This window comes from Puntigrus tetrazona, chromosome 22 (assembly GCF_018831695.1).
Source record: "Puntigrus tetrazona isolate hp1 chromosome 22, ASM1883169v1, whole genome shotgun sequence".
Taxonomy (NCBI): domain Eukaryota; kingdom Metazoa; phylum Chordata; class Actinopteri; order Cypriniformes; family Cyprinidae; genus Puntigrus; species Puntigrus tetrazona.
The window spans coordinates 15,220,317-15,247,044 of NC_056720.1; the positions used below are offsets into that span (position 1 = coordinate 15,220,317).

The 26,728-nt window shown below is 38.4% G+C and overlaps 1 protein-coding gene across 2 annotated transcripts in view; it reads left to right on the top strand.

The window, feature by feature from the left end:
- Positions 1–130: 130 nt before the first annotated feature.
- LOC122327180 (adhesion G-protein coupled receptor D2) overlaps positions 131–26,728 on the top strand; it is a 68,446-nt gene continuing 41,848 nt past the window's right edge. The window contains exons 1-20 of one of the 2 annotated variants that reach the window (XM_043222362.1): positions 131–266; positions 436–472; positions 608–635; positions 849–1,067; positions 1,322–1,960; positions 2,331–2,504; positions 3,367–3,437; positions 3,583–3,855; positions 3,959–4,070; positions 4,308–4,445; positions 4,530–4,632; positions 6,183–6,294; positions 6,597–6,646; positions 6,725–6,851; positions 8,886–8,989; positions 9,521–9,623; positions 10,683–10,836; positions 11,162–11,295; positions 12,234–12,349; positions 12,995–13,115. In XM_043222362.1, the coding sequence (XP_043078297.1) occupies positions 437–472; positions 608–635; positions 849–1,067; positions 1,322–1,960; positions 2,331–2,504; positions 3,367–3,437; positions 3,583–3,855; positions 3,959–4,070; positions 4,308–4,445; positions 4,530–4,632; positions 6,183–6,294; positions 6,597–6,646; positions 6,725–6,851; positions 8,886–8,989; positions 9,521–9,623; positions 10,683–10,836; positions 11,162–11,295; positions 12,234–12,349; positions 12,995–13,115 (2,814 nt within the window). In that variant the 5' untranslated portion in view covers positions 131–266; position 436. The remainder of the gene's footprint in view (positions 267–435; positions 473–607; positions 636–848; positions 1,068–1,321; positions 1,961–2,330; positions 2,505–3,366; positions 3,438–3,582; positions 3,856–3,958; positions 4,071–4,307; positions 4,446–4,529; positions 4,633–6,182; positions 6,295–6,596; positions 6,647–6,724; positions 6,852–8,885; positions 8,990–9,520; positions 9,624–10,682; positions 10,837–11,161; positions 11,296–12,233; positions 12,350–12,994; positions 13,116–26,728) is intronic. The other variant, XM_043222363.1, reaches the window with a different exon arrangement.

A 26,728-nucleotide genomic window follows, 5' to 3' on the forward strand; every position in this document is an offset into this window, starting at 1 on the left:
ACAGGTTTCTTTTAAAACCGACCACTCCCGAGTAAAACGCAATTCCCAAACTAAAAATATAAAGTATAAGTCGCGTTGGTGTTGTTGAGGGGAGTGGCGGGAACCGCTGTGTTCTAGAGCGGGAGGCGCGCGCTGCTTCTCATGACCTCACTCGCTTCAAGTCGCGACGCTTCCAACGGAAAGCGCGTCAACCGTTTGCTAAACTTTACTCTTCGAGATAAAATGCTACATTTATGACTTTCGACCGTAACTTTACCTCGTATCAGGTAATTGACGTTTTGTTCGGTTTTAATGCGCACGTTCGTGAATGTGCAACGCTTCTGCTCTTAATGCTCTGTGAGTCTTTAAGTGTTTAATACGGCTAGAAAACCTGTTGCTTTTCAGGGTTTTTTTTCTTTAAAAACCTCACCGTTGATGAGTGTTTTGTTTTTTTAGGATGAATCTGTTGAAAATTATTTGCTCCAACGTTATTGTAAGTAATCAACAATACAGTACACGTTTTAAAAAAGTTATTTATATGAGTGCTTGTGCTAAAAAATGATAACAAACGACCGTGTCATTGATATAAATACAATGAAAACATACTTAAACACATTTCCCCTCTAAGGTCCTCATTCATCACTGCATGGAAAAAGGTAATCAGCATTTAAAGTATTGTTCAGTGCTTAAAATTCAGATATAGTCACGCAGGACTGTTTTATGTTATAATGCCCCTCACTATTTTATAAAACAGATGTTCATGTGTTCTGTAGCCAAAACAGAGTTTGAAATGACATGCGAGTTACTATTTGTTCACACCCGAAAGTGGCAGATTTGTGTGTCAACAAAAACTACCCCGGTGTTTACAGCGGAGGGCAGAGTCCTGCTCACGCACGATGACTATTACCCCGAGTACGTGCCCGATCGACAGCCGTGGGACATTGCCCGCAGCCTCTGCCTCCAGCGTTCGGGGTCCTTCGTGATGATGTCCAGTACCGAGGAGATTCAAAAGCTGAACGGCTTTCTCCGATCCCTAAATATCACCCAACCCGTATGGATCGAAAGTGCAGGCATGTTACAAAAAAGCGGTGAGCGCCGTATCCCACATTTCCCAGCACGCCTCAGAATAGTGCCTTTAGCAGCCTAATCCCACTTGTTTGTCTTTTGAATACGTTTTATTAAATGCTATAGTATCTTGAATAGGCACACTTCTTAAAAGACTCTATATTACGCGTACACATCTTCAAAGTATTATTTGTTGAATTTTTTTTTTTACTTTTCGCGGTGTATTTGCCACATTGCCAATATTGTTCTTTAGTAAGCATTCCAGGTTGTTTTCCAGGTCCTCCAGACATATACATGCTGGAATTTCCAATGCGCCCCCACCGGAAATCGGCACGCCTCCGCCACAAGTTCCCCGACATGGAAGCGCTTACGGTTTGCGCTTACCTCCAGCTCAACCCCTCTTGCCACGGACTTTCCACGGTCTTCTCGTACGCTGTTCAATCGTTCATCAAAGAATTCCAACTCCAAGCCCAAATCACGGAGAACGAACCGGTCCACCTTGCGTTGCTGGTGCACGGTTCAAACACCTCCTACGTGGCTGGCTTTCCCAACAATGCCTCCTGGCACTTCGTATGCTCTGGCTGGGACGGGAATACCGGGAAGTGGGTCATCTGGGTGGATGGAGCAGTTGTGGGTTCTGGGAATTCCCTCAACTCAACCGGTCGCATCGGAGGCGATGGCCTTTTCATGATCGGACAGGACCAGGAGACCTACGGGGGCTACAACAACAACAAGGCGCTTTGCGGGAAAGTTACGCAGCTGTACATGTGGGATCGTTTCTTGATCGACTCTGAAATCCAAAGCATGGAAAATCTTTGCTCAGCCGTCCCTTTTGGTTTGTTCTTCAAGTGGAACGAGTCCGCTCTGGAAATAGAGATGTCCCTGCAAACACGTAGAGGGAGCTCGCCGTGTCGAGGTAGAGTCACCCTCACGTCTTTGCATAATAATTTCCACTGTCCCGCCATGCAAATACAGCCAAGTTTTGATTGGTAACCTCAGGCTGAGATGGTTGTAAATATTTCATCCGTGCAGTAATGCCGAGACCCTCCCTTCAGAATACACTCTTCCCTTAACATGAGTCACGGACTCTCATTCTTTTCTGAAGAGAGGACACATGGTCTTTGCAGACTTGGAGAGCTCGACAGCTATGACTCATGGTGACTTCTGAAAATCGGCAGATTAGAAACAAACCAAGCTGCTCGGTGGCCACAGACAGACGGATTTACTCAAAAAAGATGTACAATTTTCTGCTAAACTGGTGTTTTTTTCGTTCTTTGTTCTTATAGGTTCTAAAATCCAACCACAAGAACAGCTGGTCATCTCTGGTTTGGATCCAAACCTGCATCACAATCTTTCCATCCTTTCTCACAAGACCTGCGAAGCCTTTGACCCTGCGAGTGGAAAACCCATTAGTAGCTTGTGTACCACACAAAGAGGAAGTGTTTGCCTGTTCCCAAAAGGTGATCGCCTGCTTTATGGCATTTTAAGATCTGCTAAAAACTCAAGTGTAGCACAAGTAGTGACGGATGTTTCGTTCTCTGAAGCTCATTATTGCAAAATGAAAAGATGTAGAGTGGGACTTAGTTCTGTCCATTAGTTATTGTTCGGATGAAGAAAACTTTCACTTGGATATTATGAAAATTAATTAAAAAGAAACATATGTCTGAATAATACGTAACATGCATTTACAAAATATAAATATATTATATTAACCTTTAGCAACTGCTAATTATTTTACAAATTCAACAACCTGATGTCCAATTCATGGAAAAATGATTTCGAACTTGTTCATTTTATGGAGGTCATCAAAAAGATTTGTGAAATTTTAAGTCGTTTATGAAATAGTGAATCATTCAGACAATGTGTTCATTTGAAAGTAATTTTTTATTTACATCCTATTAAAAACAAACAGGGAACCGTTATTGTGGTGTATATTTTTAGTTTGTCAGACTGATCGTTTATTCACTGTTTGTTTATATGAAAATGTGTAAAGAGTTATATTCAATATATATTGTGTTTTGGCTCCCTATTTTTTTGTTTAGTCGTGTTGATTTGCTCTATTTAGCATTTTTTTGTGTGTTTTTTCTTTGTGTTGTGTCGTTTCATTTTGGTTTTGTTTAATTCTGTTTTGTGTGGAGTTTTATTATCTTTTGCATTTTTATTTTATGTTTTGTGCTTTATGTTGTATTATGTCATTTTGGTTTAGATTTGGGTGGAATTTTGTTTTGTTTTGTTTTATTTTTTTGTCTGGAGCCCTAGAATGTAGTTTCTTGTGTGTTTGACCATGTGTCATAATCCAGGCATTTTCCTTCTTCATTTCAGAGCAGCTGGACTTTGCTTTTCCTGGAACCTTGTTCTTCTCACAAGTCAGCAGTGAGATTCATTCCAAACCTGTGAGTTAGACTGAGCCCACGGCTGATTTTTATTAGATCCACTATAAACACACGCTCTAAGGATCCAAATACAGTCACTACTGACACAGACATACAATATAATAGTCTAATGACTTGGACTTACATTATCCTTCTTTCTCTGTAGGATATAAATGTAACCTTGTACCCTGAGACCGATCTGACTCGTCATGTTTCCCTCTTGGGTGCCATATTGAGAGTTCTGGACAGCACAGCAGACATCCTCACACATTCTGATCTTCTCTACCTCACAGAAACCATCGATAAGGCCACTCAGTTCAATAAAATAGTACTTTCCACAGATGTCTTCATTTCTATGGTCCGCAGTTGCTTGGAACTAGTCAGCAGGCTCATCAACCCTGACATGGCCAAACAATGGGAGGATCTGATAGCACATGAGGTAAGTTACAAGACTGAAATGGACTCTTCTGAGACTAAATCTTCTATAAAAAAAAGGTAATTCTTCTGTCATCTTTATGAGTCAGTTTCCTGTATTTTTGTAGAATTACCCTGGACCGTTGACAATGGTGGAGAACATTGACAAATTGCTGTGTATGCTGGCGGATGCTCTCTGGATTGACCGCAAGAGCTTCATAATGTCAACAAAGAACATGAGTACGGTGTTTTTTTTGCCTCAGTTAGCATGACTAGATATAATCATCAGCATCATCTCTGACCTCTGAAAAATGGGAGTCAATATTTGTTTTCTTGAGAGGTAGAGTAATAAAGATAAACCTCATTGCATTCAAGCAGTTAGCCACAGCAATTTTGGTTGTCCCAGCATAAAGACTATACAAACAATGATGAATTTTTTTATTATTTCGAGAGTTACAAGATCAATTATTCCTTCAGATATTCATCTGGAGCCGCGTAGGCTGACGCCAATGAGCTGCGGTTGTGTGTTCAAGCCCTCGGTTCACAGTGGACAGTTCGGCAGCCATGATGAGATCCTCATACCAGAGTCAGAAATGCAGCGAGTCTTTTCTCTGGGTGAGACACAAAGGGCTCTTCAGTAGTTTCTTATTTCTACTGATAAATGCCATGAATTAATCAGAAGCTAATATTTTTTGACAGGCCACAAGGAAGTGATGGTTATTCATACCTACTACAGTAACCTGTTAGAGATGTTTTCCAGACTGGAGGTGAAAACCCATACTGACCAACAGGAAGACAAGAGGTTAGCATGAACCTGCTGAATTGTCTACACCAATATTACAGGGGTCCTATTATGCTCTTTTGGTGGTGTACTAGAACATGACTTAATGCTTAGGGTTTTTACAAACACATTCTTTTTCACATAATTTATATTATTACCAGACCTTTCTCCCCAGCCAGTCACAAACTGCTCAGTTAGTTCATTGTTTGATGAAGGCCCGCCTTCCGAAAAGCAAAATGTGTTATTATTGGTTACCTGTCTCAGTGCGTTGTGATTGGCCTACAGCTAGGCAGAATCAAGAGTGCAGCCTGGACCCCCAATTCCATAGGTTTTTTAACATGGCAAATCTTACTGGTGTAGACACGAGCATGCACATTCCTTTGTGTACAATTTTGTCATTAATTTGGCCATACTGTATAATATTATCTTAGAAACATAGGCCTGTCTTAATTATCACCTGTTTTCCATGCAATTATCGCCTGTTTTAAAATGCAAAAATATGATGTTTCAGCAAGGTTTTTATTCCCATCATCCACGCATAAAACCCCAGTTCACACCGATGCAGGACTATTTGGTGTTATTGACTTGTTTGTCACCACGGTAGTTCATTAAAATAAAATTGTAAAGAATTGAAAAAATATAAAAACATATATATGAAAAAATAAAGACTTACTGGTTTGTCCAATGTCTTACTGATCTTAAAATGTCTTAAATAAACTTTGTTTATTGTAAAAAGCGCAATCTGAAAATTCTAAATTCATTACTGTGCTTTAGTATTGATATAGGACTATTGTTCATCAGACTATGTCAGACAATGTCGTGAGCAGCACTAATACTCTGTTCTGTTTAAAGTAGCCTACTCAGAAATGCCATCGCCAAGCATTTGATTGTAATTTAATCTAACTAATTTATCTTAAGTTAAAAAATAGAAAATTGCCAATTGATTCTTCTTAAAATCGCTGCGGTTAGTTCTTAATATTTCCGTAGTATAGCCAAACAGCTGGGATCATTAACAAAATTGTCTATTAAAGACTGCCCATGCGCGAGAATCTACACCAATAAGCTCAGCTGTATTAAGTCAATTAAATTGGGGATGGGAGGAGCAACACCTTGGGTTTACTCGGCAGAACGACTAAAAGCAAATTCATTCTCTGCAGGCGGGAGGTGTTGTTGGAGTGGTAAAGACCCAGGTTTCCCTGGCTCCGCTCACAAACCCTGCTTTATCAGGCATTACATGCAAGATGAAATGAAAATGACTGAAATACTGTGACATAAAAAACACCTACAAAGGGTTTCGGGGATTAATTTGATGACATTATAATTGACCTAATTGAATCAAGATTGTACTTAAGTGTACTTAAGTAGCTGTGTAACAGACTCTGTGTGTAATATGTGTAACAGTAGCTGCCTGTTACATCTGCATAATTACAAACTGTAACTACAGGCTGTTCCATAATTTAGTTACATTATAAGTAGATTTTTTTATGTAAGTATAATAGCTACTACTAATAGGACCCTTTTAATGTATAAATTTGGATTTATAGCTGATTCTTTTGTTTGTGTATTTGCAGGCATCACACTGGTCAACTGGCCACAGCAGTAATCTCGGCAACAGTTCGAGATGTTTCCAGGGAAGAAAATGTTCCTGTCTCTGTCCAGTACACCCTATCCTCTGGGATTATGGTAAATAGACACTTAAAAACGTTTTAAGAAGTGAATATATTTGGGTTATTATTGTTAACTAAAGCGTTAATAAAAAATATATAAAAAGCGAACTTTTTTATTTCTTATTGTTATTTACAGTAGTTTAACTTTAAGTACTAAAAATAACTAAAATAAATAAATATTAATTATTGACTATGTAGACAAACTATTAAAAAATGACAACAAAAAACTTAAGTTTGAAAAAAGTGAATACAGAAAAATGAAACTAGTAGTTTTAAATTAATGATTTAAAAATAATGATTTTCCTTTTTCTTCTTTAGACAGAGTATTCCAAACAAATCGCTGCCGTCTGCATCTTCTGGAATATCATGTAAGTGAACATAATACTGTTATAAAAACATGTTTCCTGTCTCTTGTTTGGCTCTAATGTATTGTCTCACGTCCAAAGGGAGGGTCATGCAAGTGGTTGGTCCAAAAAAGGGTGCAGGGTGCTGCCTTCTCCTCCTGATGTCACTTCCTGCTTCTGCAATCACACCACCAATTTTGCTGTCCTTATGAATTATATGGAGCACAGGGTATGTTTAGACTTATCGCTTTTAACTGTAACAAATATTTTGCTAAGAAAATGTATTTTATAGATGAAGAGTTTTCATTTTGAATGGGCAAAAATCATGTCTTTTCATTGTGCATTCCTGTTAATCTCAGTCAAACTGGTTTGTTTTGATTAGGTAAAAAAATAACTAACAAAGACACACAATAATACACATAAAAACACTATATATATATATATATATATGTGTGTATATATATATATATATATATATATATATATATATATATATATATATATATATATATATATATATATATATATATATATATACACACACTATATTGCCAAAAGTATTCGCTCTATCCAAATAATCGGAATCAGGTGTTCCAACCACTTCCATGGCCACAGGTGTATAAAATCACGCACCTAGGCATGCAGACATCTGTGAAAGAATGAGTCTCTCTCAGGACCTCAGTGAATTCCAGCGTGGAACTGTGATAGGATGCCACTTGGGCAACAAATCCAGTCGTGAAATTTCCTCCCACCTAAATATTGTATTCCGACGAAGCGGGGTCAGCAGATGCAGAGGTTCGTAGTGCGAAGAGGTCACTTTCTGCAGAGTCAATAGCTACAGACCTCCAAACTTCATGTGGCCTTCAGATAAGCTCAAGAACAGTGTGCAGAGAGCTTCATGGAATGGGTTTCCATGGCCGAGCAGCTGCATCCAAGCCATACATCACCAAGAGCAATGCAAAGCGTCGGATGCTGTGGTGTAAAGCAATCACGAATCACGCTTCTCCATCTGGCGATCTGATGGATGATTCTGGGTTTGCCATTGTGTCAAGTGTAAAGTTCATTGTGTTAGGTTTGGTGCAGAGGTTATTATGGTGTAGGTATGTTTTTCAGGAGCTGGGCTTGGGCCCTTAGTTCCAGTGAAAGGAACTCTGAATGCTTCAGCATACCAAGACATTTTATACAATTCCATGCTCCCGACTTTGTGGGAACTGTTTGGAGCTGGCCCCTTCCTCTTCCAACATAACTGTGCAGCAGTGAACAAAGCAAGGTCCATAAAGACAAGGATGACAGAGTCTGGTGTGGATGAACTTGACTGACCTGCACAGAGTCCAGACCTCAACCCGGTATGACACCTTTTGGATGAATTAGAGCGGAGACTGAGAGCCATGCTTTCTCGGCCAACATCAATGTGTGACCTCACAAAGGCGCTTCTGGAAAAAACACACTCCTAAACCTTGTGGACAGCCTTTCCAGAAGAGTTGAAGCTGTGATAGCTGCAACGTCATATTGAACCCTATGGATTAGGAATGGGATGTATCTTAAGTTCATATGCGAGTCAAGGCAGGTGAGCGAATACTTTTGGCAATATAGTGTTTATTTACAATATATTTTGCATCTTGTTGGCAGAGACTTTTGCACACTAACACCATGAACCAATGTCTGGTTGTGAGTGACATCGATACGAAAGACATCATACGCCATTTTTATTGCAAGTGGCAATTATCTGCACAAAACAAATTGCAACTTACTCAGTGTAAGTTTTAATTTTAATTTAAATTATTTAATAGATGCCATGGTTGACACCCTTATTTGTACAATAAATTGCAGGCTGTGCAACACCGTACTTTGGGTTTGAAAATAAATGCAGTCAGGTCAGACTCGGGTCTAATTGAATGAAGCACGCTGGGTTCGGGTATGTTTGGGTAGTTTGGATCTTTTACCTAAATATACTGTCCTCACCGAACACATTATACATTATGTTTTAACACAATATATCCAATAGAGGTCACTGTTAGCTTACAAACTCACGCGAGCCTTAATCACAGTGTTTGTGGTTTTGTATTGAGCATTATGTGAGAAGTTCATCTGCAGACTTCTTAAAGAACAAGTCTGATCGCACATTAATGCCCAAGCGCCGCTCTAACCCAGTAATGCCATCATTCCTCATATACTCGGTAGTTAACGTATATATTTCCAGGCAGTTAGACTAAACGCTAGGAATACGAGGGCGGTTGTGTTTTGATGGGTCTTCTCCCCGCAGTGGAGTGCTAAAGAGGAGAGCGTTCTGACGAAGCTGACGTTTATCGGATCCGGAGCGTCTCTCTGCGCACTGGTGGTGACCTTGATGCTGTTTACCGTGTTAGAGTAAGTGCTTTTCACCGATGCACTACCTGCATGACAAGAGCCGTGCGCTTCTGTTAGGTAAACACTGCATGATGTGCTCTGGCAGCGTTTGATTCGCTCTCTTTTATGATGTCTAACTTCCAGCGTTGGGTTCAGAAGGGTCACGACGGCGGAAGGTTTGCTCGACTCTCAGCAGCATGCCTTGTCAATAGCGCTCAGTTCTGAGGCTGAATAAGTATTGAAAAGCACTAATCGGCTAATTAGCGCTCTGTGCCAAATGAGCCTGAAGCCGAAGTTTTATGGTGGCATTACAGGGGAGTTAATTAAAGAGAAGGGTCACACAAAGAGAGGTTAATCAGTGCCGTATCAGCCAAGCTGCTTTCTTTAAGAGATTGATGGCCTGCTTGCTGCTAATAAAGCCACACACATACTTCATCGGGGTTACCAAAATAAAACAGCTTTTTGGCTCATTCCTCATTCTCAAAATGGTTCTGAATGATTGTGGAAAATGTATATATGACAAAAAGTGTTTTTTGGTTGTTGTTTTTTCAGCATCCCAAAATCAGATCGGATATCAGTTCACAAAAATCTTTTTGTGTCTCTGACTTGTGCTCAAATTGTCCTTCTCTGCAGTGGTTCTGCTGTTCATAACAAGGTTTGGTGTTTTTTTTTTCACACATTCAAAATTAGTTTGTAGTTGTTGGTATATTTTGACAGAATATTGATTTCAGTAAGGATGCTAAGATTAATTAAGATGCTAAATCATTGCTTTTTGTAATTTTTTGTTATTTATAAAGCAGTGTTATTTTAGAATTATTTAAATGATTGATAATATTATTTATGAATGTTTATGTTTTAATATTTTTAAAATTAATTTTAAAAAATTAAATTTAAAATTTTAAAGTTATTATTTGTTTTCTTTAATGTAGTTTAATGGTTTTTTTTTTTAATTCTAGATTTAGCTTTAGTTGACAGAAACACATCTATGCATAAGAAAATTTTGTATATTATTCTTATTCTAATGTTTTTCGTATAAAATAATATAAAACTTTACAAAAGTTCAATGAAAAGTGAAAAATATTTCTAACGCATTTATTAATCTTGCATAAATGTTTAGAATGAGTTTAAACCTTTACTAATACATTATTCAAATTAAAATTTGTATCTATTAATATTAGTTACTTCCTGAGTTAACATGAACTAACAATGAACAGTTGTCATTTTATGTTATTATGATATATGATATGATAATAATTTAAAGTTTATCTCAGTAATTTTAGTACTTCAGCTTTTTTAATTTCAGTATGTGTTAATTTTGTTTATTTTTAAAGTTTTCTTTTTTTATCTTTATTTAAACAGTTTTTATTATTTTAGTTTACAACAGCACTGCTGTACACAAAGAACCGCAATCCTTTTGAATATGCATGTGTTAATAATATTAATGTCACGGTCTGTTTAAACAGAATCGGATTGTACAGTGTTACAGTGTTTTTACTACGTTCATGATCGCTCTCTGCTTTATGAAATGCTATCTGTGCTACGATATTGAATTTTTAAAAAGGAAACTAAATCTATTTCTAGAAACTCAGTAGCAGCGGACCGACAGCGTCTTAAAACAACATTAGTGCAGAGGCCATATTTGGTGTTGGATAAGCTGTGTGGCGTATTGATCTTTTGACCCCTGACTGCCTGCTCTCTGACCTTTGCCCTGTAGGTGGCCTGCACGCTCGTGGCCGCTCTGATGCATCTGTTCTTCATGGCAGCGTTCAGCTGGATGCTGGTGGAGGGCCTGCTGCTCTGGAGCAAAGTAGTGAGCGTTAATTTGAGCGAGGACCGGCACATGAAATACTACTACCTGATTGGCTGGGGTAATGCGACTCTTCGGTCTGTAGTACTGCACAGTTATTGATCGGCTTCAAGAGTACGGGAATGCATGCGTCCTGTTGATTTGATGGAACTGAATAGTCACATATACCTGGTTTTGTGCTACTTTTTTCTTAAATTATACATTAAAAATAATAAATTAAACTTGTTAGACACCACCTGCATCTTTAATATTCAGCCTTATACAGTGAAGATTTTGCACATTTAAGTTGCCGCAAACCATTTATTTGAAAGAAAAAATGCATAAGCATTTAAAAAAAAAACAGCTCTGGACTGGTGCGCTATAGAAGTGTGTGTGTGTTTGGACAGGTCTGCCCGTGCTGATTGTGGCCATCACGCTGGCTTCTGCTGCTGGGAATTACTCAGCGGACGGTCACTGCTGGCTCAGTGTTCAGAACGGAGTCATATGGGGCTTCGCGGGACCCGTCATCTTCATCATTATGGTGCATCTTTACTTCTGTCGTCGCTCTCGTTTGTTGTCATGATAATGATAATAATAAATAAGCAAATCAAGGAATGAGTGAAAAACGTATGACAAAAACATTTATATGTTTAATAACAATAAAAACATAATACAGGAGATAAACATAAAATATATAATATAATTAAAAACTGTTTTAATTATGTATACAATATTGTTATATGATGTGCATGTGTGTGTATGTTTTATACAATATGTTCAATGTGTTTTTAAAAAATGTTGTTTTTGGTATATACAGTTTTACAAATTAATTACAAAAAACTATTATGTATAATTTTTCTTATTTTAATATATGAGCTTTACAATTATACTAATGATAATAATAGTGTAGTATCAGGTGCACTGTATAAAGTTTATATTGTTTCGTTGTATACATTGTATTTATACAATGTAAAACCCTAACACCCAGTAATTAATATCACTCAGTAAGTGTATAATTACACTGTAATAAAGACACCTTAAAGTAAAGTGTAACCCAAAAAAGTGTTATTTATCATTTTTGTTATTACAATTTTACAAAAGCTATGTAATGGTATTAGTATATATTATATGATATATGTATATATTTTCACTTTAATATACGTATATATGTAATTTTTATCATAAACAGTGTGTGTGTGTGTCAACTATACAGTTAAAACTTTTACATAAATTCTTAGTCGTTTTTATTGTGCTAATGTAAAGGCTGTGTAATAACAATGTAGTAAAGATTATCTAATTATTACATTAATGTATAACTTGTATAAAGTTAGTATTGTTTTATGTTTTTATGTAAACACTTTTTATGTGCACCTTCACATGTATGTGTATGTTTAATATTTGTAATACAAATAATATAATTATATCTTCATATTTTATGGATTTATGTTAATTAGCTTTTTTCAATTGTTATCATTTAAGGTGAACGTCATGATTCTGACCCGCGTGGTCGTGATCACCATCACCACAGCTAAGAGGAGATCTTTGATGATGACTCTGAACAGCAGTCCAGAGGAGCAGGTCTCGGAGCAGATCAGGTGGGTCTCTTATCTTCCTCACATCACCACATGGAGGCGCCCCTTTACAGCTCTACTCGTTCTGCCTTTCTCTTAAAATCATCTGTTTGCACATTACAGCCTCTTTCAACATCAAATGTTTTGTTTGTTTTCTGGCCCATTAATGGAACGATTCAACATTTTTTTTTTCCCCCCCGCTCAAAAGTAAACTTTTAGACAGCTCGGTCACTGCAGGACCCGTTTTTTAAAACAAAATCTAGCCTGAGAATACAGCGATTCTCGTGTTGGTTTCCAGATTCAGTAAATAACCACAACGCAAATTAAGCTGCCAACGCTTCGACGCGCCTGGACCTCCAGCGTCAGGCGCTGAGGTGGGGGGCCCTCAGAAGGCCCCCGAGGAAAATCAAACACGCGCTTCCTCCGCTTGGCAGGGCCCGTTCGGACCGCAGCTGGTTCGCTTTAGCGGTTACCTGAATAGGGAGGTAATTTTATACTAAACAGAATTAAAAGCGATTTAGCGTGGAAATTGTCACGATGTGAGAATAAGCAGCAGCTACTACTGTGACCCCCGAAATATGTCTCTCTCTGTGTGTGTGTGTGTGTGTGTGTACATATGCGCTGATATAATAAAATAAAGTGTTTTTGGTATCATTGGTCTGGTTTTAGGGCAGCAGTGAAAGCCGTGCTGGTCCTGCTGCCGATCCTGGGCCTGACGTGGCTCTGCGGCGTCCTGGTGCCCTTCTCCGTGGTGATGGCGTACGTCTTCAGCCTTCTGAACTCGCTGCAGGTGAGAGCCTTTCTGAAGAGATAATTGCTGTTTAACACGGAGGCGGCGCACACTGAGAGCGTCTGTGTGCGGAGGGAAGCTTTATCCCGACTTCTGGTAAACGCTGGCGTTAAAATCCCAGAGAAGTTTAGTCCGTTTCCAGCGTTTCTGTTTTAGTCACTGACAGAATTATTTTTGGCGAAAGACGGGATTCCGAACGGATCTTCTGTTACTTCCTTTTCCCGTTAAATCGTTAGTAACGGTTGTAGAGTTCGGCTAAGCTGCTTCGAACATTCTGGGAAATTTAGTTCATTCGGTAAATTGTTGTAGTCATTTAATTTATTTTAAATAGTTAAAACATTATTATTAATTTACTATAGATACACCAAATATACAGAATATTGTAAATTATGACATCATAATACCACATCATCTACAGGTATGTCCTGTTTTTAATTTTCTGACAAAGAGAGATATGTATTTTTAGACTGAAGTTATGATGCTGAAATGATGCTAATGATTCAGCAGGAATAAATTACATTTGAAAATAAATTAAAATAGAAAACACATTGTACTTATGTTTATTTGTTAAAACATGAAATAAATGATCTTATTGTTTTGTCAATTTCAGAGTTGTTAATCATGTACAGAATAAATATCAAATCAATCGTTTTGATAACTTTTTTTACGTTTTTAATGTTTTTGGAAAGTCTCTTCAAAGCAAATGTATTTTTATTTATCAGGTTCTGTGCATGATTCACAATTCTGAAATCGACAAAAAATGATTGTACTTTTTAAAATGAATTGTAATTTGATAATTATTTTAAATGATTTGAAATATTTACTAAAACACCCAGTGTATTTATTATACATTTACTACGAGTCCCATGTTTATGAAAGCACCAGTTCAGAATATACTGAATATTTGAGCATTAAATTGTTCAAATATTATGTCATCTTCAGGTCTGACCTGATTTTAATTTGATGCTCTCTGATAATGTGTAGCTTTCAAAACACAAAGCTGTATGATTTTGTTAATAAATATATTGAATCTTGTTCTGTGCATCGACAAAAAAAAAAGCTTTTACTTTTTAAAGCATGATTTGATTTTAAAGTTATTTAAACAATTGCTAAAATACAGTATATTTATTATGAATCCCATATCTAAGCAGGAACATAATCAAAATATATAAAATACTGCAATAAATATTATATAATCTACAGGTCATATATATATATATATATATATATATATATATATATATATAATACATTTAATCTGTAATAAAAGTTTCTACAATCAAAGTCTTTTTTGTCTATCAGTTTTCAGTATTCTGTTTTGTAGTATTAAAAAAACTGTATATATTTATTTATAAATAATTTTACTATAAATATCAGAATTATACATATAATTAATTTAGTACTATTGTAATTTAAAATCATTTGAAATATTTATCAAAAACATTTAACCACACAGGTGCAAAATCAAAATAGAGAATACAGTGTTCATTCGCAAAACAAAATATATTTTGGTTTCTAAATATTTTTACTAATGTTTTTCAGTACTGCCATTAATCCAAACGATCTCTCTTTTCGACACGCTGTGCAGATAGCTTTAAAGAGAATATCACAGTGCGTTATTTCGATCAAAGACAGAAAAGTGTGTCATTCTTCATTGGTTCCAAGCCTGTGCGGTTCGAGTCCTTAATCAGTTGTTTCTGTAATAGAGCTGTATATATCACAAGAAAATCAATAGAGATTTAGCCTGACTCGCATCATTAAACCGCACTATAAATAGTGCATTTTCCGCACTAATTAAAAAATGTCTCAACACAGTCATAATTGATGTAGGCCTTACTGAAACAAAGTCGCAGTTTAGTTGGTTTACTCGTGTTCATTTTCTGTTGTTTGTTTGTCCACATCTCAAGCCATAGGAGAAAGCGTCTCCTCTGAGGATACGTCAGCTAAACGTGTGTGTTTGAAGGTCATAAAGTTTGTGGCAGATGTGTTTTTATTGTAATTATGCTTCAGTTCGTACCGTAAATAATATTTACATATGAATTCATGGGTTGGTTCCTATTATGTGGTGTTCAAGTCAGTTTTTAGTGATTAAAATGAACATTGATAGTATGAGACTGATTTGATGTGAATCAAGTAGGGTTGCTTTAGAATACTGAAAAAGTTCAAAACAGGGATTTGTATTTTATGTTGAAACAATTATATTTTTATATTTATATTTTAAAATTATATTAGTATTATTTATTTGTCTTTTTTTAGTAAATTCATGATTATGTATAATAATAACTAAAGCGTTAAATTAAAAGAACTTTTAAATATTTTTGAAAAAAAAATTATGTTCTCAAATCAAATATATAAAAATATTTCTGCTGTTTTGTGGAAAATGTGTACAGTACTTTTAAAACACAAAGCGGTGTGTTTTTATTGATAAATATTTTTATCTCGTTTTGTGCATGATTAGCGACTCAAAAATAATAAGATTAGTTATTTTATAAAATAAATAAAAATACAATTTGTTTAATATATTTTTAGATGTTATTTATTCCTGTTATGTAAAGCTACATTTTCAGCATCATTACTTAATTTATTATTTTTATTATAAATGGTGAAAACACTTCAGGATTCTTTAATCAAAATAACAGCATTTATTTGAAGCAGAAATCTTTTGTAAGATAATATGTCACTTTTGATTAATTTAATGTGACCTTGCTGAATAAAAATATTAAAAGTAGTAAAAACATCTTAAAAGAAATAAAAGATACTGAATACACAAATATATATATATATATATATATATATATATATATATATATATATATATATATATATATATATGTATGTATATACATTTCTCCCCACGCACACACACACACACACACACCCTTTTCCTAACAATATATCAAATAAATCTAATGTGAATGAACAACCAGACATTATTTAACACTTTTTAAATAAGGTGTATGTAAATATACCCTCAGATGTTTGGTGAAAGGTAAGTCAGCACTAATTTATAAATTATTATGAATGTGGCCACAGGTTTTGGCTCCGAATGAGTCCAAACAGAGAATGAGTCAGAGTTTTTTTTAGGAGATGCAGAATCCACAGGAAATCACCGCAGGCCTCTCTGTGATCGTTTCAGCGCTTGGATATTTTGCCAGCCTCTTCCTTTTCAAACGTGACAGGTGAAAATATAACTCCCATGTGTTAAAGACCAACCTGTTTTCTCTGAATTCCACCCTTTGTTTTGCCCACGGCTCCTTTTTATCTGCGAACAATGACAGTAAAACGGCACGCCTGACCCGGCCGTGTTGTAAATTCAACCTTGTTAGGAAAACCGACGGCTCCGGCGGCGACGAAACGGTAAAACTTCTTCGAAAGTTTTACGAAGCCGTCGACAATTGTCGTCAATGAAGGTTTTTGTGCGGCGCGCTTTCAGCGTTTGTTTTGACGTGCGTGGAGAACGCACCCAGAGTCGTTCAGAGCCGCAGACCTTGTGTTTAAGTGCTTCGTATAGCTCTTAAATACATCGCTGCGGCCCGTGGTTTTTAAAAGGAAGCAGAGACGGCGTGCGCTCGCATGAATGCAGACGGCGCGGGCCGCTGAATGAAACATTCTAGCATCTGAAGCCGCTTTGATTGAGGATATATTCGTAATTTCATTTGCACGGCTGCTTTCTAAGCAACGCCCTTGAAAATTTGAAGAATATAACAGGCGCACTTTATCCTGAGGGCATTCTGAGTCCTAGATGGCCTTATGTGAAATTCCTGTCGGGATTTTGTATTTATTTATTTTTTTTCCCCCCCTCCCATGTTTCATTGTATTTTCAATAGGCGGCAATAACAACATAAAACTTAAGCCAGAGGACTTTATTGTTAAATCAATAAAAGGAATAATGTTGACAAGCCTTTTTCATTGGCCGCACTTTGTCGTTTTGAGTGAGGGAAACAACACGGCAAACAAATCATTCTTATTTAGAGCGCTGAGTATATAGTTATGTTAAAAAGCATTATTCCTGGAGAAATTAAATCCACATGGAAAACACCTTGGAAAAGTCTTTCAGCTTTTGTCGGAAGTGTAGAAATAAACTAGACATGTTTTAAATATTCTGATTATTTAAGGCTTTTTGATTACTTACTTTTTTTATGTGATTTCCAGTAAAACACGCTCAAAGCTCTGCAAACAGTTATTCTTATATATATTTGAGTAAATTATGATTTTTATTTGCCGTTTCTCTTTTTAGAAATGAGAATGAAATCAGCGTGATGCTGTGAACTCTCTAGTTATTTTTTTCTACAGTTATCAGAATTGATACATAAATTAAATAACATTAAGCATAAAATAGCTTTATTGATATTGCAACTAATGCTGTTATTTTTAGTATATTATAAGTATATTTTTTCATTGCCATTTTTGGATTTTGGACATTTTAAAAGCACTTTTGTTGACTGTTTTTTTTGTGGAGAAATTTTTAAATAGCATGCATATTTTTATATTTTCACATAGCAAGTATTAATTAATTTTTAGAGCCCTCAAGCTTTAATATAATATTAAAAAATATTTATCTATTCATTTTGTTTTATCAGTCAATCAGAATATCCATAGAAGTTTTGTGTGTGTGTGTATGACTTCCAGTATAATATTTTTGAGTAGGCTGAAATTAATTACAACGTTGCAAAGTATTTTTATTTGCTGTTTTTTCTTTGAAGAAATCTTAAGTAACATAAGTGCAACATTTTTACCACATATTACTCGACTATTCATAAATGTTATGTATTTATATGTGTGTGTGTATTCATTGCCTTATTTACAATTATTAACATATTTGCATATTAATTTGATTAATAAAAAATGTTATTCAAATGATACCATTAATATACATTGGTATATAGGAATGAACTAGATTTTCTTTGATTTTTAATCACAGTTCTCTGTAAGAAATGCTAAATAACATCTGTAATATTTTTACAACATATAGTGCTGAGATCTCAGCGCTTACTAAAATCAATACATGAATGAAATGGCATAATTAGGCTTCGTTTACCTCTAGGCATTCTTACTGATGATCATTTGTGAATTTTAGAAGACGATAACATAATATAATGTGATCCCATTCACACAACCCCAAAACTCGCTGATTATTTACTTACTCCTGAACCATAAACACCAGCATGTGCTTCTCTATCAGGCTGGAAATAAATAGCTTTGGGTGAGGATGGGATGGGATGGGATGGGACGGGGGGGGAGTGGAGGTGCTTCATTTGGCCATAAATCGCACGACCCTCCGTCATCCAATCTCAGTGCAATGTCATTCAAAAACTCAGTGCTATCCATTACCCGGATATAATAGGCCCTCCACCATGCATTGTCCATAGCATTATACGCTCATAATTTCCCTCTATCAATAACTTTGAGGATAGAGAGTTTAAAGGGGGTTTGGGGTCACAAACTCGGGATGCAGAAGTTTTTGGGCAATAAAGTAAGCTGGATCCTGCAACCAAAGAAATACTCATAAGCTACTAATTTACATACATTATCTAGCACAACATAAATTATTTTACTGTTTTCATTATAGAATATATATATATATATATATATATATATATATATATATATATATATATATATATATATATATATATATATATATATACATATATATCAGTTTTTTAAGTTGGCACTTTGAGTGTTATTGAGGAATGTAAAATAAAGGACATTTTATTAGACACCTTTTTTTCTTCTAAAGGTTTATATTTCTTAATGCAAGAACTATAAATGTAAAAAAAGCACTGGATTCCATATTCAGTCTTCACAAACAGCTCCTGAGCTCTTTAACAGAGTGTTTTGGGAAATTATTTTGACATGAATGCACAGGGGTCTAGAGGGGGGCAATCTGGAAGAGAGCCGCAAAACCCTCACAAAGGGACGGCCGTCTAATTTTAAAAGCCTTCTGTAACAAACAAAAGCAGGACAGGAATCCCTCAGTCAAGACAGGTGTCCAGCTCGTCTCTGACCTCCATGGTCAGCCGGTCCCAAACCCCCAGCCAGGGAAATGTTTTTCAAGTGGAATTGTTCAAGACGGAAAACACAGAAAAAATATCTGTTAAAAATTCAAGCCGCTACTGATGATCACAAATTTCCTGCTGATTGAGTCTCACAAAGCTTTTAGATGTGATAATAGTTCTGCTCAGTTTTAATGTGACCCTTCCAGCATTGTTTTTATATTTTCTGTTTTCATTTCATTTCATATGTTGTATAGTTTCTTAATTTCTATTTCAGTATTTATTTAAGCTTTATATATATATATATATATATATATATATATATATATATATATATATATATATATGCATTTTAATAATGAAAACATTTTCTATAAATTATAAAATCAATATTATAATAAAAATTATATATTTTATTTTAAGTATTTTTCTATGAATATTAATCTAATTTTTGTAAGTTTTAGTTATAATGTTGTTTATTTTATTTTGTTTAATTTTATTTCAAGTATTTTTTGGTTTGTTTAACGAGGACAGTTTAGTTTTAGTTCAGTATAATAAACCCGACTTCTAGTCCACATTGTTATTTCAGTTCTGAGCAATAATAACACGGGTATGTTAGGCAATAATGTACATTATTAATTGAATTTGTTTTCATACCTAAATAATTAGCACTATATATACTATATATTGAAGCGTTGAAGTGTGAGGGCCCTATCGCATAAAGCAAAATGGCACTTTGATGCTGGAATCTGTCCAGAAAGCGAGGTATAATGATTGCAAGTAACATGTTTCCTGTGGAGAGGAAAGGGAATTCCGCGGCTCGCACGTACCACCAAAAGAGCCCGTCGCGTTTGGCACCCACCCGCATTTATTTGCCTTATAATTACCTGCCGGCTCTGCGCAGTAATAGTTTGTGTCATAGGAAAGCAAATCAATGGGCTACTCTGGCAGGAGATTGAGGGTCACATGACCCGCTGGGAACGACCTCACAACCCCTCTTACAACAACACGACCCTCGCATGTTCAACCTCCGCTGTCAGAAACCACTCCGACAGCCAAATTACAGCAACAATGGCGGCCTGATTTATGATTTCAGCTGATATCGGTTCACGAGCTGGGCGGTTTGCGTGGATGTCTTTTAAATCTGGTTTAATCTGAGTGCTGCGGACTGTTTGCCGGGCTTTGATGTATACTTTGCAGATAATTAAGCAGAACTGGGTCAGGCCGGGCAAGAGAAAAGCTCTTCCTCTTCTGCTTTTTTTTTTTTTTTTTTTTCTTTTCCATAAAGGCTGTCAAACGCTGATGCCAATTTTCTAGCAAGCAATTCGTTTGCTGCATGGAAATGAAATCCAAAATAAACACGGTATGTATTATTCATGGCCGTGCTCTTTTTAAATCATTATTTCATCTGAAAGAAATCCTAATTGTGAGGCATGCTTGTTGTTGACTAGAATGAAGCGTTTTAATCGTTGGTTTGTCTTAAAACCGAAGCCGTCCGCACACATTCTGCTCTAATAAACAACAAATCCCAACCAGAAGTCTGTGCTAAGATTTATTTATTGACAATAAATAAAGGGAACCCCAGATTTGTTTTTACAGTGCGTGAAACAATGGAAAATCAAAACAAAAAAATGACTTATGCATTTAAAAGATGTTTCTTTCAAAAAGAGCGAGTGGGTTAGATATGATTTTCGAGTTATACATGTAATTTTTGATAATTACACTTATGAAGCAGTTATTTTTTTTTTTATATTTTAAAAGTCGGTTTCGATATACAGATAACCTTTTTATTGTCATCTTAAAAAAAAACAGCAACCATAAAACAAGTCACTAGATAAGATATTTGTAAACACTTTTTTTTAACAATATTGTATATATTTTTTTCTTCTGAAAATCAGGGTTAATTCATGTTAAATAACTTTCAATGAAGCTTCGCGATATTCTTGATTAAAAAAAAAAAAAAGGAAAAGATAATCGAAACTGCTCATAAACCTTTATTAAACAATAGTGTTTTTTAAGTTCAAATAAAATAAAACATTAAAATATAATAAAATATCCAACAAGAATGCAAAGTTGCATTCCTACAAATTAGAATTCGCATTTCAGTTTTAAATCAAGCAAGTTTGGGTCAAGTTAAATAACTTTTAAAGAAGCTTTATAATATTTAGATAACATAATGCAAAAGAAAAAAATGTTACAAAATTTTGACTTGTCCGCTGAAGTCATCCATGCACATTTCGTCCGAAAAAAAACAACTACAAAAAACAAAAAAATCAGTTTTAAAAATTATTAAAGAAGTAGTTGATGAAACATTGCAGCCCTTTTGCCCTTCCTGTGTGGTTTGGTGACGTTTTCCCTGCTGCCTGGCCCCTAACAGTTGTTTACAAGGATATGTTGATTCGTATTAATCTGGTTCTCGTCGTTTCGGTGGCTTGTGTTAAGAGTTACCCACCCTAGGTGGGAAAAAGCACAGGGCCGCTGACAGCTCGGCACTCGTCCGCCGAGCTGGGCTTTTTACACTGTGCAGATGTGGTCTCCTGCTTTGTTTTTCTAAGTAATTATCATCATTAAGTCAAAGCATGTGCCAATCATCTGCCTTTGAGTTGGGCCCAGTTCAGGTCAAAAACCACCCTAATGCTCGAGGTACGTCAAAACTCCACTCGTTAGCCAGTGGTTGAGTTTGGTTCGCTGGCAGTTTTGAATTCTGTGCTAGTCAGGTTTAAGGCTTTTTACCTCTTCGTGACAAAAAGTTTATGGAGAGGTCAGTGACAAATGAAGGGATGGAAATCAAAACGCAAATGCCACGGTTACGAACGTATTTGGTTTGATTTTATGAAAAATGTTTAAAGGTACATCATCAAGCTACATTTAATTAAATGAAATTAAATTTGTTTTGAATGCACCAGATAAAAGATGTCATTTTTCACTTGAGCCAAATATTTTCACCTTTTTATGAAAAGTGCATAATCATTTTAAAAAACACAATGACCTACTTTCATATTTTATAGGTTTTTAGGAATTAAAACAACAACATTTAGCATGAATGAATGATTTTATTGAATTTATTACATTGAATCATTATTATTTTTTCATTCGTTTGGCTTAGTTTTTTTACATTTTGATTTATTTTGTGTTTTGTTTATTTAAAAGAAAAATCCCCCCTTTTTGTCTGGCGTATTTTTTTCTTTGCGCTCTTTGGCCAGCTTCACAATGGAGATTATTTATTTATTTATGTATTTATTTATTTTTACTTAAAGCCCTCCGAAAACGCGACTATTCAAAATGTCGGCTCTCTGATGCCTTTCTCGAGAGTCATTAAGCCGATTAGGTTCGACATAGCATAACAAACGCCGATAACATCGCACGTAAAACGTTCTCGCAGGAAGGATTCGTCTGGCTAAAACGAGCGGACGACGCGAAGACCGTCTCGCACCCTCGAGGAGACAAAGTCTAAAAACACAGACTGCGAAAGAGACAAAGAGACTGGAAAACGAAGACGAATGAAGTGCTCATGTCGATGAACTACCATTCGTTTTCACTTAGGACTCCCGCGAGCCGTGGTCGACCCTAAACGCATGTGACGTCCGCGTCGAGTTATGCTGGATAAGGATTGATGCTCTCGGTGTAAAGTGTCTTAACCGCATGTGGCACGACTCGGGCATGTGCCATTAACCCCCAGCCCACTCCAATCTGAAGAAGAAAACGAGACGACTCCCAGACACCCGTTTAAGATCTGCTTTTTTTTGTTGTTGTTTGATTTCGTTCTGAATCAAATCTGTGTTGTCGCATTAAATCAGTTGCGATCATATTTAGCTTCGCGGCACATCAAATTCCGCCCAAATGCACGAGCCGGCCGTGTTTTCGGCGAGATCCGGGTCCGTCCCGGCTGCTCCGGCTCAGCCGTGTGAAGCCTGACGTTTTTCTTGCTTTCGGTGGAAAGTATGTAATTAGTATTTGCCTGAGATTGGCAGGGCGGTCTCATGCGTTCTGACAGCGGGGGCACTCAGAAATGTCTGCTGGATGCCTAAGTATTTTTAATTAAACAGTTTTTTGGCACGCGGGGCCTCCTTTTCTCCTGGAGTTCAAAGAGTGTGGCTTGACCCATGTGTTAAGAGTTTGTATCAATTTTCTGCAAGGATGTTTGACTTGGCCCTTCGAAGCATGCGATGTGAAATTGTCTTGTTTAAAAGCGAATTTGTTTACCATTCACTCTCTTCGGCGCACATGTGGCCCGTGAGCTTTTGGTGTTTAGTTACTTTGGGTTCTTAGGGGTCCTGCCTTTTCTTTTTCTTTCATTTTAGTCTTGAACGCATAAAACAAACGAATAGTGAAATGCACTGGATGTCATGACTAATGTTCAGTTATGTGAAAGAATTTTGTCCATTGGGTTGAGGTTAATACATTTTACATTAGATATACAGTGGCAGAAGTCATTTATTTAAAACATTAAAAAAGCTAAAATCAAGCTACTCTTTTGGAAAAAAATGTTAGGTGAGCAAAAATTGAAGCGCTTTAAGAAGAAAAAATTATAAGGTTTTTATATCATTCAAGTAATAAAATTCAAATGCAATTTCTATAATTTCTTACATGATTTATGCTGTTTATTATAAATGTTTTAATATATTTGTGCATTATAGAATATATATATATATATATATATATATATATATATATATATATATATATATATATATATCTATCTCATATAATTAAAAAAATTAAATGCATGATATTATGCAAGTTATATAATTTGTTATGCAATTTTTACAATTAGTTTTTAATATTATATAACATTAATGTAATATAATAACAGTATTGATATATAACACGTAATGTGTTCAGACACACTAAATGATGTAATCTGTATTACTATTTATTTGCTTAAAAAAATGTGAAAGCTATTTATGCTGTATTTAATTATTGTCACGACTCTGGACTTCTGTGTTTATGTTTTCGTTTCATGCCATGTGCTCCCTGTGCCCTGCCTTCCCTCTGTGTTAATTATGTTATTGTCATCAGCTGTGTCTCGTCAATTACCCTGTGTATTTAAGTCCTGTGTTTTGAGTTCTGTTTGTCCGAGCGTCAAGGTCCCTACCCTATGTCCCTACCTGTGTTTATCCTGCCTGCCTGTTCGACCTGCCTGCCTGCCTGCCTGTCTGTATATCTTTTATTTTACCATTCTGGAATTAAACCCCTTTATTTTCATTGAATCTCGTTGTGTGCTCTCGTGCTTACCACACAACCGTGACAGAACGCTCGGACCTTAAAGAAGTAAATAGCGGCGTATTTTCCCCCTTATTTTTTTTTTTTTTTTGCCATGTTTGCCCAGTTTAAAGACCCAAACTTCCTCATCCGCCTGCTGGAGCAGGGGGATTGCTCTCTCGAGGACTACACCGAACTGTTCCTCGAGCTGGCCAACGACTCTCGCTACCCGGACTGCTCTCTGCTCGAACTCTATTTCCGCGGACTTAACACCTCCAGCCAAGCGCAGCTGTCCGGGAGCGGTCCTCGAGAGAGCCTCGCCGCGACGTCGAGTGGGTGCTGGTGTCCTGCAAATCAACCATGATGGTTGCGCCTGAGGACAACGACACCAGCCCCACTCCAGATCAGAGCCCAACTCATCCCTTCACCGCATGGTCGAGCCCCAGCCTGAGCCCACTGCTGACACGGGGGAGTCGAGCGGAGTCGAGCGTGACCACGGACCCATCGTCACAGAGAGCGACAGAGCCGTGGAGCGTAACAGGACCCGAGCCGTATCACGTCAGACCAGGTGCGCGAGCCAGCTGGCGGAGCTCCCGCGGTGGAGACAGCCGACTGCGAGGAGAGCGGAGTGGAGCTCCGCCCACTACACATCGGCTGAGGATGAGCTGATCATCCACCTGGGGCTGCTGGATCTGCAAAGGGAGCTGGATGATGTAGACTTGGACTTGGACTTAGACTGGGCACCTCCCTGTATCCTGAGTTCCTGTTCCGTTCAGCTACCCAGTAAGCCCGCTGGTTCCGCCCAGCCGTCCCGTTAGCCCGCTGGTTCCGCCCAGCCGCCGTCCCGTTAGCTCGCTGGTTCCGCCCAGCCGTCCCGTTAGCTCGCTGGTTCCGCCCAGCCGTCCCGTTAGCTCGCTGGTTCCGCCCAGCCGTCCCGTTAGCTCGCTGGTTCCGCCCAGCCGTCCCGTTAGCTCGCTGGTTCCGCCCAGCCGTCCCGTTAGCTCGCTGGTTCCGCCCAGCCGTCCGTTAGCTCGCTGGATTTCCGCCCAGCCGTCCCGTTAGCTTCGCTGGTTCCGCCCAGCCGTCCCGTTAGCTCGCTGGTTCCGCCCCAGCCGTCCCGTTCCTGTGCCCGCGCCGCGTGCGCTCTGTCCCGTTCCTGTGCCCGCGCCACGTGCGCGCTCTGTCCCGTTCAGTGCCCGCGCCACGCGCGCTCTGTCCTCGTTCCAGTGCCCGCGCGCCGCGGCGCTCTGTCCCGTTCAGTGCCCGCGCCGCGTGCGCTCCGTCCCGTTCAGTGCCCGCGCCCGCGTGCGCTCCGTCCCGTTCAGTGCCCGCGCCCGTGCGCTCCGTCCCGTTCCTGTGCCCGCGCCCGTGCGCTCCGCCCCGTTCCTGTGCCGCGCCCGTGCGCTCCGTCCCGTTCCTGTGCCCGCGCCCTGTGCGCTTCCTCCAGTGCCGCCTCAAGTTTTCCCACCCTTGCCACACCACGTCGATGGATCCCAGCAGCCCCTGCGCTCATCCTCAGCTCACCATCCGGGCTCGCCACGGGTCTGCCGGTCTCCATCGCCGTCGAGGGTGAAGGATCCCTCGCCTCGCCGTCCTGCCTCCGAGACCCAGACTCCTCCTCGGCTCGTAGACCCGTCGGCTCCCCCTGGGCTCCTAGCTCCCTCCTCTACACCGTGGTCCGTCAGTCCACCAGCTCCACCAGGCTCCATCGTCCCTCCGGCTCCGCCTTGGTCTGTCGTCGACCATCCGTCGCCTCGGGATTCCTCTCCTCCGGCTTCGCCTCGTCACTCCATCCCACCGGCTCTGTCAGGCTCCTCCTTCCCTCCGGCTTCACCTCAGTCCTCAGTCGCTCTGGCTCCGCCGCGTCCTTCCCGTCCCCCGTCTCCGTGTCAGTCGCCGAAGCCTGCGGCGTCGCCTTGGACCTCCAGCGCCTCGACGTCACCCTGGCTCTTCGGCTCTCCGTCTCCACCTCAGTCTCCTCCTCCACCTGCTCCGCCGCCGTCGGTCGGCCCCATGGAGTCGATGGCTGCTCCTCCTCCATGGCTCCTCCCTCCGTCGGCTCCACCTTGGACCACCATAGCTGGGCTCTGGATCTCCTCCTGCTCCGGACTCCTCCTGTCTCCTCCCTGGCTCCTCCCTCCATCTACACCTCCTTGGACCCTTCTGCCTTCTGCCTGCCCCCTCCTGGGGATCCGTCCTCCACCAGAACCTCCTCCCAAGACCCGGTATCCCCAACTCCTAGTCTTTTTTGTTTTGTTTGTTTTTCTTTCGTTGTTACCCTTTAGGTGCGTGGACGCACCTTCCGGGAGGGGGTAATGTCACGACTCTGGACTTCTGTGTTTATGTTTTCGTTTCATGCCATGTGCTCCCTGTGCCCTGCCTTCCCTCTGTGTTAATTATGTTATTGTCATCAGC